The 16,086-nt window shown below is 37.8% G+C and overlaps 1 protein-coding gene across 3 annotated transcripts in view; it reads right to left on the reverse strand.

Moving 5' to 3' along the window:
- ADGRA1 (adhesion G protein-coupled receptor A1) overlaps positions 1-16,086 on the reverse strand; it is a 517,955-nt gene that overhangs the window by 114,486 nt on the left and 387,383 nt on the right. Inside the window, exons 13-14 of one of the 3 annotated variants that reach the window (XM_060768685.2) lie at positions 8,949-9,077; positions 862-1,069 (exon numbers count right to left, since the gene is read on the reverse strand). In XM_060768685.2, coding sequence (XP_060624668.2) covers positions 862-1,069; positions 8,949-9,077 — 337 coding nt within the window. Of the gene's footprint in view, positions 1-861; positions 1,070-1,322; positions 1,744-8,948; positions 9,078-16,086 lie in introns of those variants that run through there. The other 2 variants (XM_060768687.2, XM_060768686.2) reach the window with 2 other exon arrangements.

Raw genomic sequence — 16,086 nt, forward strand, 5'->3', positions numbered from 1 at the left:
TGTACACACAGACACTGCCGTCTCTCTGGCTTATCCCACCATCCAGGCAAAACAGAACCAAAATCCCTGCTCTCTTCTCTATCAGCATAAAAGCCATCGACAAAAGTTTGGAATAGTTAATATCCACAATTTCCAGGTTGCTCAGCTAGTCTTCAAATCATAACCACACTCATTAATAAACCAGACTTGCTGCGTATATGCCCTGAACAAAAATGTCAACAGAGTATTATTTCAAGTAACAGTAAAATAAAATAAAAAAAATATGATTCATATCTAGGGCAATTTCCCAGTACAAAACTCAAAGTAAAGCCTCCTAAATTGTGAACGCAACTCAAGATCAAATAAAATGTTTAAAACTACAAGGACTGAATGTTTAATCAAAAAGAAAAATCTGTAAATGAGTACTTTCACCTTTAAAAGCACCTGTTTCAGATTTATCATTTGAAAAGCTATACTGAGGACTATGAATATATATATGCAACAGGAACCTCCCCCCCCCCCCCCCCCCCCAAATCCGACACCACTTGCATCAATCTTAAATTGTGATTTTCCAGGATTAAGTCTTCAATGCCTATGGTCAAGATTTTTAAAAGCCTTATTCCTCTTTCTCTGCACATGCTATCTTGACTGTGCTTAGCAACTTCAATAAACAACATAAATAAACCTACAAAGGGAGAATCGAGTGTTGACAGCTACGCAGCTTCATTGCTGTCCAAGTTTATTTGAATAAAACTGCACACATTTGGGTTAAAGCAGAGGCAATCTCACATCAGCATACCTGTGCTTCACTGCACCATCCTTTTAATATACTCTAATGTATAGCCAAGCATTCAGATTAAAGAAGCAAAGCACAACACTTACCTATTTTAATGAAGACAACTGGAGTGCCAATGGTCCTGGGCTTCCCATAATCTGCAAGGTTAGATGAGTTTGCAGTGCTTGGGAAGAGTTTTCCATTCCGAAAGGCAATAAACTGTAGCTTGCAAGAGGAGTTATCAACAGATTGCAACGGTGCAGACGAAGAGAAGACAGATCGTGGCAAATGAACTGAAGCTACTGCCACAGCGTTCTGTACAATGAGAGGAAAAAGAGAAAATTTAAAATGCAAATCGCAACAGGGTTGCTTTCATTATGTTTTAAACTCCGGGACGAGAAATGTACGCTTCCTCTCTTTTCCAACATACTCGAAGCAACCAAAGGAGCAGAGCTGTAACCATGGGAATAGGATTGGTACAGTGCATATTAAAACAGAAAACGTTTTGATTGAATGTGAGAGTCGGTCTGGTCAAGCTCCCTGCTGCAGAGGTGAGAATGGTTCTTACCATGCCTGCTAGAGGGTCCATCAAGACTGCAGAACCGATTTAAAGAGACAACCTCTACCAGGTTTTCTCCTTCACTTGAAACAGAATCAGACAACTTACATTAAAACATATCTTCCTGAAAGGGTAATTAAAGGGGACTAAAATGTGTTTTATTAATACAAAGAACTGCATCAGAGGATGACTCTAAACACAGAGGTATGCAATGCAGTCAGTTTCCTAGACTATGATTTCATGCTGAAGGAAAATCATTCATCTCACTGTTGCAAGAAATGTGAATTACATATATTTAACAGGAATGCATCGGTGGATAGAGGGAAATCTATAAAGCCTGCCTGACTGCAAGAAAGGGACAGAGTTGTGATAGTGTGTGATATGTTTTGCAGATTCTTGAAACAAACTGCATGCGTGTACACCATTAAATTATTAAACTGGTTTGCCTCCTACTACTTAACTCCTCTTTCTTTTATACAAGTGGTGACCTTGTCATAATTAAGCCCAGAGGCATGTATGAAAAGGCGCACAGTGGGAGGGGGAAGAGAGAGAGAGAGAGAGAGAGAGAAAGAGAGGGGGAGATGAAGCAAAACAAAAAGGAAAACAGAGATGAAATAAGAGGCTGCCCTGAAATTTACAAACTCTTGTATAACAACAATAGACATGAAGACAGAATAATTTTCAAATGCTCAGCAGCCAGACTGAGTTTCTGTGGCACTTCATTAATATCCATTGTCCTACTGCATTTTGGAAAAACAACAACAACAACAATAACAACAACAACAACAACAACAACAAAAGAAACCTTGAGATCATATAAACATGTATGAGATGACAATATTTATTCTTAGCTGTGATAAACTGACATGTAAACAAGAAGTCACCAAGCTTGAAATGTCCCCAAAGGCACAGCATCATGATGATTCAAATTTTAGTGTTTACAACATGATGATGATGATGATGATGATGATGGTGATGATGATGATGTGGTAAAGACTAAAATTTGAATCTGTCAATAGCAAAAAGGGAGATAATTCAGACGATATTTATGCTAACAATTCCACTTTGAACTAAGTGAAGGAAAAACACTATTATGGCTTCCCCTTGTACATAAATCAGTGCATAAATACAGGATTTTTTCCAGTCAGTCTTGTTGTTGATTCATTATCAAGTGTTACCAACTAAAATTTTGACTACCATTGATTCTAGGAATTAGTGAAATCATGTTTCATGATGATGACCACCCCACTGCCATTACTTTACCTTGTAGAATTATAGAATAACAGAGTTGAAAGGGGTTTGTGGGCCATTGTGTTAATCCCTGCCTCAATGCAGAATCTCCAGCTAAAGTATCTCTAGCAGGTAGCTGTCCAGCCCCTTTTTGAAGATGCCAGAATAAGCGACCCTACCATCTCTCTAGGCACTTGATTCATGTGGTTACTGTGTGGCACTATTAAATGGGAGTAACTAGCTACTTATTTAATTTACTCATATTTTTGAATGACAAAAACTGGTGTTTTTGCCACAGTTACCAGAGCAAAAATGCCCTAGAACGTGTCTGGATTTTTACCCCACATAATGTTAAGTCTGCTTTATGATTTGCTGATGTATGAAACTGGTAACCGATTGCTAGATGAAGCAAATGCATTCCCACAACTGAGGGGCAGGTCAAGAAAGACTACGTTGTCCTCAGAATAAGACTGATGAGCAAACTACTTAGCAAGTGGTTACATGCCCACTGAGGTATGATAGTACTTGATCAATTTCCAAAGCAATTGGACTTCAGGCTCATTAGTCTTGATTATTGCAAAAAGTATTTTGTTGGAGAAAGATGAGAAGGATGAGGACAGGCAAGATACCTTAAGTGTGGCTCAATCAGCAATGGAAAACCAGGAGGTTTGCAAGGTGATTTTCCTACCAGTAACAGTCTTATTGTACAGTCCTGGGTGCAACATTCTCTCTCTCCATCACCACTTGGCTTAATGCACATAAATATATGACTTGGATTTTTTTGCTCCCTTTTAATCCTTTCTTACCAGTTGCTAATAAGTTTCCATGGGTGGGAAGTTTTGGCTCTTTAGTGCCCATATCCCCTTACAGTTGTCATGCTAGATGGTATTTTCTAGGCTTGAAATGTAAAATTTCTCAGATCTCTCCTAATGAACTGCTTAGCCTTCAAGTACTAAACATTCATTACCCTAAACCCAATTGTTACTCCCCAAAACAGTTGACCAATTAATCAATGAATGAAAACTTAGTAACACCTCTGTACAGTCTGTTGATTCACTGGGTCTACTCCGTCCATCCACAAATCTATGCATCCACCCATCACTCATCTATTGATCTTATGGAAAGTATATTGAAAGTATTTTTAAAATGGTTAAAAGTAATATTTTTTGACTGTTGAAAAGACCTATCAAGAAGAATCCTGGATTGAAAAGAATATCAACAGTTCAAGATTTATTCTGCACAAATTTGCACATAGTTGTCTGTACAGAATGTTTTGCACAGAATATTCTTTTTGCTAATTATTATGTTCGCACAAAAAAATGTGATTCTGCAGAAAATTTGCACATGGTTGATTTGCACAAAAGCCAGTATTTTATACACAGGAACCAGCGTGTCTGTAATATTTTTATGCAAATTGCTGTTTCTTGGGCTGAAAAATGCTCTACGTTTCTATATAAAACAACCATATGCAGATTTTGTACAGAAGAAAACCCCAAATTGAAAATAGGCTTTGAAAACGATTTTATTTTTTCATATATATATATATATATATATATATATATCCTTTCACCAATTCAAAAAACATTTTAAGAAACCCTTTACTGCTGGATTAAAACTATTCACTTCTGAAAATAAATGCCTAGAAATTAATTGATATTTATTTCCACAATGCTTTGGCATGCATATCTGTTATTCACTTGAATATTTAGATCTGCCTTAATTTTCCAAAACCTGGTGTTACTCAGTTAAGAGATGCCTGATTGGTATCAATACCAAGAGAAAACTGGGAATCAAGAGATACCCAGTTTTCATTTGGAAAGGAAAATCTATCTTTGGAGTTGAAGGTCTCTTTCTAAGTATCATCCTTCAGCAACATATAATTAAATTACTATTTTCCCACATACCAGAACCAAAGCTATGGCATATTTGGCAACAAGGAGTACTCCACATATTACCAGTTCTGGAAGAACAATATAATATAATATAATATAATCAAAGAGCAAAGTAATTTCATATGTTTTAAGAAAAGCATGCTTGAGAAGTACAAGTAAGAAAACATGTAAATATGCTTTCTACTAAGGATGCAAATCTCAATTTTGTTTTTGCATATGTGAGAATGGAAATGTTCATTTTTTTTTCTTGCAAGGTATGTCTAAAAGAATATTTGTATATTTTCATAGTTCACATTTTTTGAATTTTCTTTCAAATAATTACATTTTTCAGCAAAAAAATGTATTTTGTGCAAAACACTGTATTATATACAAAATGAATAGAACAGAAAAACAAAGCATTGTTTTTTTGCTTTTTTGTTGGATGGAAAATCTTGACATTTTTTGTGAGGAAAAAACGATTGAAGATTAAATCAAAGTAGTCTTCATATCACTTATTACTTCTAAAGACAGAACAATAAATAAAGTTCTTTCCCATTTCTGGCACTGAGGCAACAGAACAACTTGCCATGTTCTTAATATTGCTTGCACTCTTGTTATTGATTATAAACATTGATTTTCTTTTCAAATGTTTTAAGATTGTCAAAGATCTTAAATGAAATATATGTATGGTCTAACCATTTTTCTCACATCAGACAGGCACAAATAGTTTAAGAATTTATTAAAAATAACAAGTAATGTGATTAATTTATTTCTGCAAGAATTGAGGCGAAATTAAATTGGCCCAGAGGATGACCTTAATACTGTGCATCTAGTTTAAGGAAAAAACTGAGTGTATCTGTTCTATGCTACCTGATTTCCATCAGTATGGAAATTATTGTCTTGTATGGAGGAGCTACAACACAAAAAAGGTGAGTTGGGGAGTTTTGGCTCTTGTGTGATCAGAATTTTGATCTTCACAACAAAAAAGTGGGCTATAATGGCTGACACCATTACAACCACTAACAGGAAATCAGCCTATCTTAATTAATTTTGAATAATATAAAAGGGTAGACTTGTTTTTTTTTTAAAAAAAATCATTTAGAGGTACTAATTGAGTCCTATAGCTGTAACTAATTATACAAACTAATTTTTAAAATTTCGGGATGTCTGTTATATCAATTCAACAACAGTCAAAATGTCTGGGATACAGACACTTAAGAGTAGTGAGGTTACAATAGCATGAAGTCTTTTCTTCATCTTTGGCAAACAAACTATGCATTACAATGTACTTTTTTCAAGTGGGAGGGTGTTGTGATAAATTTACTTGCTGCTTTACTGCAATTTCATTCAAGACAAATGCTTAGGTAACACAATTACAATACAATCCCTTGTATCCCCATTCAAAAATAAGTCCCACTAACTTCAATAGAACTAACTCTTAAGTAAGGAATCATGGGAGCACAGTGGGAAGCTGCACGGTGCTCCCTACGTGTGATGGGGAAGCATCACTGCTGGTGAGGTGGGGAATGGGGCCAGGATTGCCCCACTGCCCTGCCATTTGCTACAGTGGCTGGCAAATCGATCCAGGGGATCTCATCAATGTGATTTTTTTTGTTGTGTCAGGAATGACTTGAGAAACTGTGAGAGAATTGGCAGTTTGCAAGGACGTTGCCCAGGGGACACCTGGATGTTTTGATGTGTTACCATCCTTGTGGGAGGCTTCTCTCATTTCCCGGCATGAGGAACTGGAGCTGATAGAGGGAGCTCATCCGCGCTCTCCCCGGATTCGAACCTGCGACCTGTCGATCTTTTGTCCTGCCGGCACAGGACAAAATCCACTGTGCCACCGGGGGCTCCACCATCAATGTGATGAGGTCCAATGTCAAAGCGGAAAGATCCTTGAACAAATCTCACTCTTCCTATGCTGTTGCTTGTCTTCCTTTCAAATACTGACTTCCATTTATTTTCATGCAGAAAGAAAAGCCAAGACTTGGTAAAGCGTGTAGGTATGTGGGGGCAAAATGAAGGCACTGCCTCCCCAAGTAAGAGTTCAGCATCACACACACACACCCTCTGACATTTTCCTTCACTCCCCAAATCATCTAGCATTGCAGTAACTTGGAATTTCCTTTTAGGATTTAGCAAAGTAGTTTAGGCACCAGCAGAAAAGGGGCAAAGTTACCAAGAGAATTAGAACTCAGCACACACAAGAGATCTAGATACGAACCATTTCCAGTATATATATCTCTCCAATGTTAAAAATTTAGGTAATGAAGGAAGAAATCATTTGAGGAGGTTTAATTCAGTGGGTAAATTATTTAGGAGCACATTTTTTTCATTCTGGCCTCACCATATCTATACTCGGATGTCCCATTATCTATAGTGTCAGATCAGAGACAACAGACTTCTCACAGCTGGGATGAAAGGAATCTTTTTTCCCTTCTGATTTTAGACAGCAGAGAGTAGGATGAGAGTAGGATGTATATGCCTTCGAGCCAATTTATAGTGACCCCATACATTTCATAAGGTTTTCCCAGGCAAGGAATGCTCAGAGGTGGCATTGCCAGTTTCTTTTCCTGAAATATAGCCTACAGCTCCTGATATTCATTTGTGGTATCATATCCAAGAACTAACTAGGGCTTACCCTGCTTACCAGAATAGTAGCAAGAAATATCTTCTTGCTAGCATTATTCTGCAGGGTCAGAAGGTTAAATGGAAGTTGTGGGGGGGGGGGGGGGGTTTTGGTTTTTTTTTTGTTATCTCCAATCTGGTATTTCCATATGTCCTGTTTCCTTTTCCTGTTAGAAGACAAGGTATTCCTAGTGAAATCTCACCAAATCCAAGGTGGCACTGGCTAGAGCAGTGGTTCTCAACATGTGGGTCCCCAGATGTTTTGGCCTTCAACTCGCAGAAATCCTAACAGCTGGTAAACTGCCTGAGATTTCTGGGAATTGTAGGACAAAACACCTGAGGACCCACAGGTTGAGAACCACTGGACTAGAGGGATGGTTAGGAGTCAGAGAGGCATCTATTTGCCAAAGGTTTCCCTTCCCTTGTCTAAAAAGTGCAAACCCAATTCAGGAAGAGTAGCTAATGTTAGGCAAAGAATGTAGGAAGAGCTAGAGCATTCTTTCTCACCTCATCTTTCCCACAATCTCTTCCTACCCTACCAGACTATCAGGAATATTAACTAAACTATCTGTGACTGTAACAATATTTACCATCCATGCCCCTTAAATTAAAAAGAGTGCTGGACTTCTTGATTTTTTATGTGTAAAATGACTTGTATGCATGTGTATATATGTGAGCATTCTTTCTGATGGGGCAAATGCAGTGATCATTCAATTCTATCATGTGGTGGAAAGTTGCAAATTGCTTAGATGTATCAGCATTTGACATTATTAGTCAAGTAATTAACATTGAGTGGTCCAATTGGAAAGAACTTATACTGAATATATACACACACACACACACACACATATATATATATACACACACACACACACATATATATATACATACATACACACACACACACACACACACATACACATACACAGAACAGACTTCTAGGTCATGTGTTACATGCAAATTCTCTTTTCAGAATTATAGGTTATATGTTACATGTAAATTCTCTTTGAAGTCATGAGCATGATAAATCATTGTTTCTAACTAAAATATGCATGTTAAATTGGTGTTTATGAACCTTGGCAAATATCTATTTAAAACTCTCACTGCAAGGGAAAGCATTTCAGTCACACACACACACACACACACACACACACTAATCTCCATAGCTATTCAAAAATATTTTAGTATTGGGACATTGCTGGTTCTAAAGTACAAAAGAAACAAAATCTCCAGCATTATTATACATGCTTCATTAATCTCAATACATAAATGAAAGTCACATGAACAATAAGCTAACAGAGGTCTCCTATTTGAAGAGCTCTCACTGATGAATTGTATAAGCTCTCAGGCAGCTAATCAGCAAGGAAGGTATATCCTTATTTGCTTTCTCTCTTCTGCTCTAATGACATTTGCGAAATAATTTCAAAATATGTCGAAGTGGAAAATTCATATTACTATGTCTGACACACAGACACCTGCAGTGTTTTCAGAAATTGGTTCCTTATCTTTCTAAACCTTGGAGAACCACGTGCTTGGTTCTAGGACAGACATTTCAGGAATGAGCCAGCTTTGGCTATAGGGCTTTCAACTCCGTCTTACTACAGATGCTGACACAGCACATTTGTAGGTTATTTCATCAGTGATAGCACCAATTCATTCACTTCTCTCCTCTTCAGTACATAGGTTATAGAATCAATCCATTCATTTCAGAAAATGTTCAGAGTCATCAACATTTACAGAATCAATTAATGCACAATCCTTTCCCATGAGTGAAAAAGTTTTGTCTTCTGGTTCCATGTAGCAATCAACTGCTTTGCTTGCAACAGATCATTTTAGTCATCCACTATCCTAGCCTAAAGCATCTAAAATGGTTCCTAATGCAGTTTATACTATAACTCGTCACCTCGTAATCAGATGCTTTTTCTCCTTGCTTGCAACCTGGCTTCCAGGCTCTGCCAACCTTCCGATCCACAGTTTGGTTGTGATCCAGAGGGGCACACATGCAATTTTCTGAGAAACTTCCTCTCACTAGCTGTCCCCATTGAGTAAGAAATAAACAAACAAAAGAGAAAGAGAGAAGGACAGGAAGAAAGGAAGGAAATCTGATTAAGCAAATCTGATTAAATCTATTTATTTGTTTAGCTATAGGTTTTTAAAGGTAATCTCCAGTGCCTTTTTCATACTACATAGTTATAGTGCTAAGATCCCACTTTAACTGCCATGGCAACATCCTACAGTATCATGGGTTTATTTCCTACATGCTCTAAAACTCACTTGGAAGAGTTGAGAAACTTCCACTAACAAGTTACCATTTCAATGATGAGATGGAAGAGAGCCTAAAAGATTTGACACTACTGCAAGCATCACATTGGATTAAATCCAGAACAAATACTTTCGCAAATGTCACTAATACTATTTAATATGGAATTAACAAAGATAAATTAACATTAAATGTATAAATACAATCAACAACAGATCTGGTTGTATATGAGTGACTAGTTAGACCAGTATGTGGGTGGGATGTTCATGTAGCTGAAAGTAATACACGTCTAATGTATGTCTACTATTTCTGAAACATGGAATATTAGGCTGTTTCAGTGCATAGATCGGTTTATCAGTCTCAACAAGCAACAAGAGGCAAATTACATGATCTACAATTAATAGCTGAATACAGATTTAAAACCCCCAAGTACTAATTAATGCATCTATGAAGCAAAACAAGAACAGTAAACAAAATAAACTTGTAAGAAAGCTGGAAAATTAAAAAATGTTGCTGAAACAAACCAACAAGCGTGTCTTAAAATGAAAAGAGCTTGCATGAAACCACTGTTTGGCTTGACTTCTGTAGAATAAAAATAAGGGGTGCATTGTTGATGCAGGCTTTTTGCATAATCCTTCATACAATACACAGAAATACATCCCATTCATTTAAGTTGTAAGTCTGCTGGAAGAGATAGGACTTTAATTATGTTTTAAATTCTGAAAGCTTGTTTAACTGTCAGATCTCTTCTGTTAAGTCATTCCCCAGTCTAGCTGATGGAAAGGTCCTCTGGGTGACGGTTGCCAGTTGGATTCTGGATGGTTGGAGTAAACATCTTCCAGAGCAGTGGTTCTCAACCTGGGATCCCCAGATGTTTTTGGCCTTCAACTCCCAGAAATCCTAACAGCTGGTAAACTGGCTGGGATTTCTGGGAGTTGTAGGCCAGAAACATCTGGAGACCCCAGGTTGAGAACCACTGCTCCAGAGGATCTAAGGGCCTTTCCACACAGCCCTGTCTCCCAGAATATCAAGGCAGAAAACCCCACAATATCTGCTTTTAACTGGGTTATCTGAGTCCAGACTCAGATAATGTGGAATTTTCTGCCTTGATATTCCGGGATATAGGGCTGCGTGGAAGGGCTCTTAGCTCCTCTGGAGGATGTTTACTCCAACCATCCAGAATCCAGCTGGCAACCCTCATCCAGAGGACCTTTCCATCAGCTAGACTGGAAGAGCCCCTAGTGTATGAGGTGATCTTGAAGATAACCGAAGACCCTTCCACACAGCCATATATCCCGGAATATCAAGACAGAAAATGTATTATTATTTATTTATTTACTGCATTTCTATGTTGCCTTTCTCAGCCTGAAGGTGACTCAAGGAGGCTTACACTGGCACGATTCGATGCCACACTGAACATAAACAAACGATGCCACACTGAACATAAACAAAAAAATTAACACACATTACAAAACCCTTTAAAAAGCATTAAAAGCATAAAACACCAGTAACTTCCCATTAGCTCATTTTCCAAATCCCACAATGTCTGCTTTGAACTGGGTTATCTGAGTCCACACTGTCATATATTCCAGTTCAAAGCAGAAATAAGTGGGATTTTATTCAGCTGTGTGGAAGGGCCCCAGGATGCAAACCATGTAGGGTTTTAAAGGTCATAACCAACCCTGTGTATTTTGCTTCTAAACTAATTGGCAACCAGTGTAGAGATTTGAGTATAGGTGTAATATGTTCACTCCTAGAGGTACCTGTAACCAATCTGGGTGCCATGTTTTGAAGCAGACAAGAAAATAAAATAGAGTAGCTGATGATGTTCCAGTAACAGGTCTATCCATATCTGGCCCTTGCTAGTCACATGAATCAGCATCACTGACAACTAATGCAATATTGGACAGTACAACTTTTGTTTCCATTGAACCAATACATACAGTTTCATTTATCCATAGATCACTTATTCACTTAGGGCCACTTGTTTAGGTTACAGCATCTTCTCAATACTTTCATCATTGCTCCTATTTAAAATACTAAGGTTTACTATCATCCATGGTTTCACATATTCATGCAAAGTCCAGGAAGGTATATGTTGTGAATATGGGAGTCATACTATAGCAGAAAATCTTTATTCAATCTGTATAATCTGTGTAGCCAGAGTGGTTACTATGGTACCCACAAAGAAGAAACAGCCTCCCTGACAACTTATTAATGATTATGATGGAACATCTTTATTCCATTTGTATTATACAGTAGTGTTGGGAAGAAACTAAAAGTCCAGTGGTTGCATCTGCCTACTGTCAAACAAGCTCCACAATCCAGATCACTCAAAACAGGCCAGTTCCTTTCCTGGCCACCAACCAGCAAACAGCAGCCTTTTCCCCTGTGACAGTCTCCTGTCTGTCATATGAAGCAGTAGCCATGACAGAATAATTAATGCAAAACAATCCTCTTGCTGCTGAAAGGATTGCTTAATTAAGGCTATCATTCTCAACCCATTTATTTTATAAAAGCCCCACTGAAGTAATTTGGACTACTCTGGAGACAATTGATTATGCTTTGTGCCTTGTTTGAACAAATCTGAATTTCCCACAAGAAACTAGATGAAATATTGACATAGGTGATCACTCCACAATAACCAGTATTTAACAGGCCGTCATGTACAACCTGTGGTTAATCAGTTTTACGGTTTCTCTTACAAAGAAGTTACTTCTTGCTGCTCAGTTTAGAGCACAGGAGGGAATATGGGGATAAACAATGAGCAATTAGCACTATTACATGTTTATGTGTTTAGTCCATCAAGTGATATACTATGCTGCATATTATTCACTGAGGAATTCAAAGTGGTAATGCAGACATTTTGGATATCTTAATTGCAACCTCAAGTTCAATTTGAAATATGATTGATCTACACTCACCAATCAACTCTGTAGTTGAGTAAGATTTCAAATCTATTTTTCTGACCCTTACAGCACATCTGAATTCTGCAATAGCTTTATCCAGGCTATCTTAAAATAGACGAAGTAAAATGACAAATGTATTCATGTAATTTTAGAAATATGTGATTTTTAAAAAATGGCTTCATTGAGCTGGATTGGATTCTATGTATGGAATGGTGCTGGAGTAGACAACTACATGCCTCTGCTGGATTTAGGGGATTGATCCTTGGCCATTGCATAGTAGATTTGTCTCCCTTCTCCAAGGGTGGTAAAGATTCACTATTTGTTGCTGTGACAATTTTTTTATCCACAGTGTTAGCACTATGGCATCTTGTTTCAATCTCATTCACTGGCTTAACTAGTAGTTACCCCAAAGCCCTCCAATTTTCCTCTAAAAGTAATGTAAAACAGAACTTCCTCCTCATGCCAAATCATGTGTCAGGAAATGAAGGGGCGAGGAAAATCCCTCCTCCCCCACCCCACCGTATCATTTCATCATGGCAGGAGAGCACAAGGAGGTAAGTTATGGTGGCCAGGTAAGTATTACTTTAATAGGGGGTTGGGGGGAGGAGGGAGCACCATCCTGGATCTTTGGGCTCCAGGAGCCCAAAAGGTTCAGAATAGCAATGAGGACTCAACCCCAGATAATCCCAGGAAGTGAGATCCCACAGATCCAATACCCCATTAGACCAGGCCTTTCAGGAAGGCCCAGATCTAATGGGGTATCTAATTAATTTGGAATAACTTGGTTATTCAGAATTAATTCATTTTTACTGGAAGTGTCATTTGGACACCTCTGGTAAAAACCCAGACAGGTCCCAGGATATGGGCCTGTCTGGATGGGCCTTTAGATATCTTTCCTTTATCACTGACATTGACCGATATTTCTTGGGTTATTTATGGATGCATTGCCTATGAAAAATCTAGGCACTTGTGTAATGAGAAACATCCAGGTTAGTAAATAAACGGATAATATAATTAAATAAGGAGCAATTTCCAATATGCCTTCTTACCACCTGGCTATCTGGAAAACTGTATATATTTAATATTAAAATGTATAAATTACGCATTTATGAATTATTTAATGCCTACATATATATTTGTTGCTTTACAATTTTATAAGCATATGCACCCTTGTACTAAAGGCTTTATATTATTAAGACAAAGAACAAATAGAAAAAGGACCACACTATGACTTAGGAACAAATGCACACGTTTCCTGGAAATTACATCACAGTTGAAGGACAAAGAAAAGCCATTTTGGCTAAATGAAGCTATTGATTTTTTAAAGGTGCTGGCAAAGTTGACTAGACTTAAATCCAGGGATTAAACTGTGCAATTCAACGGAAGGAGTAAGCATTAGAAGTTGAATTTTTAATCCAATTTCAATTAAAAACTAAAGAATTTTGCTTCGCATTCCAAGAATATTTTTTTTTACAAAGGCTGCATAATCATGTAAATCCCAGCAACCTTAGCCAGTACAGCTAATGGTGAAGAATCCTAAAGCTTTAGTTTAACAACTGATGAGCCGCATGTTGCTTATCAATGAGATAAGGCAAGAACCATACTTTAGGAAAATTAAAAGGAAATCCATTTTTCTCTTGGGGAACTGAAAAATCAGGCAACATAGAAGATGTCAAAGCCTAGAATAATACCTAATGCTAATCAGTGACACAACTACAAACTGTGTGATTATGAAAAACTGGTTTATGGAGGAAAAATAATGTGAATCAAATATGAATGCAAAACATAGCATCTGTACCATTCCATGGGTTCTTAGGTCAATCTCTATCAACTAGCTATAAAATGCTGTGAAAGATGCAATCAAACATACCAGAAAGCAAACTCTTTTGAAAAATTAACATTATTTCAACAAGGGTAAATCCTGTAAAACCTTCTGTCGTTTTTGCATGTTACAGAATCATAGAGCTGGAAGGGGCCCTACAAACTATCAAAACCATCAATGCAGGATCTCTGGTCAGTAGATGTGTGTGAAATGGCTGAAATCCTATTATTAATTCATTTCGGAGATTTGGATGGCCCCCGCTTCAATTAGTAAAGATTTGGAGGGGTCCAGTTTCGATTCGTAATCCGAATCTCTAAAACTTCCCAATTCCTTCGTTAAGATTCGTTCCATTAGCGAAAATAGGGAAAATTGTGAGGCTTGTTCTTCTGTAATTTGTATGGCTATTAAACTGAATCTGGCATACTTATAGGCAACATTTATGACTTTAAGCCTGACAAGTTTCAGAATGTTGGGGTCATCCACTGATTTTAAGGAAATTTGAAAAGGTTTTTATAAGTATTTAAAAAGAACTACAAAAGGTATGCCCTTGAATTGCTGCACAATGAGAGAACACAAGCAGGGCATCAATCATGCAAAGTTTCAGAAAGGTTACTTCACCTACTAGGAGTCCCCGGTGGTGCAGTGGTTTAAACCCCTGTGCCGGCAGGACTGAAGACCCCTACTGGCTAGGGCATCCTTTTGCAGGTAGCTTCCCAACCACTTTGAGAAGTTATTTTAAAAAAGGAAGGCCTACTACCTCTTCTCAAGGCAATTGGTCCCATTCACTAGGGTTAGGGGTGCACCACCACCATGGAAGTGGTAAAATGTGAATTAAAACACACTATATTTTACTTGAGAGACCACCTTTCTAAGTACCTCTAGGATCTCTATCATTACTCTAACATTAACCTCTGCTGGGAGTTGTGTATAGAATTACACTAGAGGACCTTGGCCCTTCCACACAGCCCTATATCCCAGAATATCAAGGCAGAAAATCCCACATTATCTGAGTATGGACTCAGATAATCCAGTCAAAGGAAGATATTGTGGGATTTTCTGCCTTGATATTCTGGGAGATAGGGCTGTGTGGAAGGGCCCCCAGATATGCCTTGGAAGTTGTTCTCTCCAGGAATCTCTAGGTCCTTCAGTATGATTCTATACTCAACTTCTGGCAAAGTGGCAGGGTCTCCTTTTTTAAGATGCCTTCAAAAAAAGGCTAGGCAACTACCTGTCATGGATGCTCTAGATAGAGATCCTGCATTGAGTAGGGAGATGGTCTTGTTGGTTTATAGAGCCCCTTCCAACTCATACAGCTGCACTGAAGGACCTAGAGATTCCTAGAGAGTACATTTTAATCAAATCTGTAGATAATCAAATATACAAAAGTAAAACCTGCAAATGTGGAAGGTTGACTGTTAAGGAACTTCTGACAAAGGACTCAAAGACTCCTAAGCAAAATTAACCATCATGATATAAGAGGAAAAGGTCTCTTACAAACTACAGAAAATAAAAATAAGGAATCAGGACAGGTGAGCAGTGAGGATCTCTATTGGGACCAATGGTTTGTAACTTCTTCATAGATGACCTACATTACAAATAGTTGATAAAGTGACCAAGCCTACTAACAAGATTGAATTATACACTGAACATACACTGTGAAGAGCCCCCATTTTTTTATCAAAATGAGGGAACAGGAATTAAAATGAGAAATGAGGTCCAAATGCAAGCAAGTATAGCATGGTACAGAAAAGGCAAATTAGTTCCGACTTCACATTTAATGTGATGAGATGTGAGCTGGTGGTTTTTAACCTCCAAAAAGAGATATTTGGTTTGTGGCAGATGTCGCAATGAAGATGTACACCCAGGGTCAACCTGTCATACAATGGCAAATTCTATGAGGGATACGATTAGAAAAGGAACTGAAAATAAAATTGCTAATATCAGACTGCCTCTATACAATTCTATTGTGCTACCATGCTTGGAATGTCATGTACAGTTCTGGTCACTGCACCTGAAAAATTCTATGATAGAGCAGCTGGAAAAGATGTAG

This window comes from Anolis sagrei, chromosome 3 (genome assembly GCF_037176765.1).
Source record: "Anolis sagrei isolate rAnoSag1 chromosome 3, rAnoSag1.mat, whole genome shotgun sequence".
Classification (NCBI taxonomy): Eukaryota; Metazoa; Chordata; class Lepidosauria; order Squamata; family Dactyloidae; genus Anolis; species Anolis sagrei.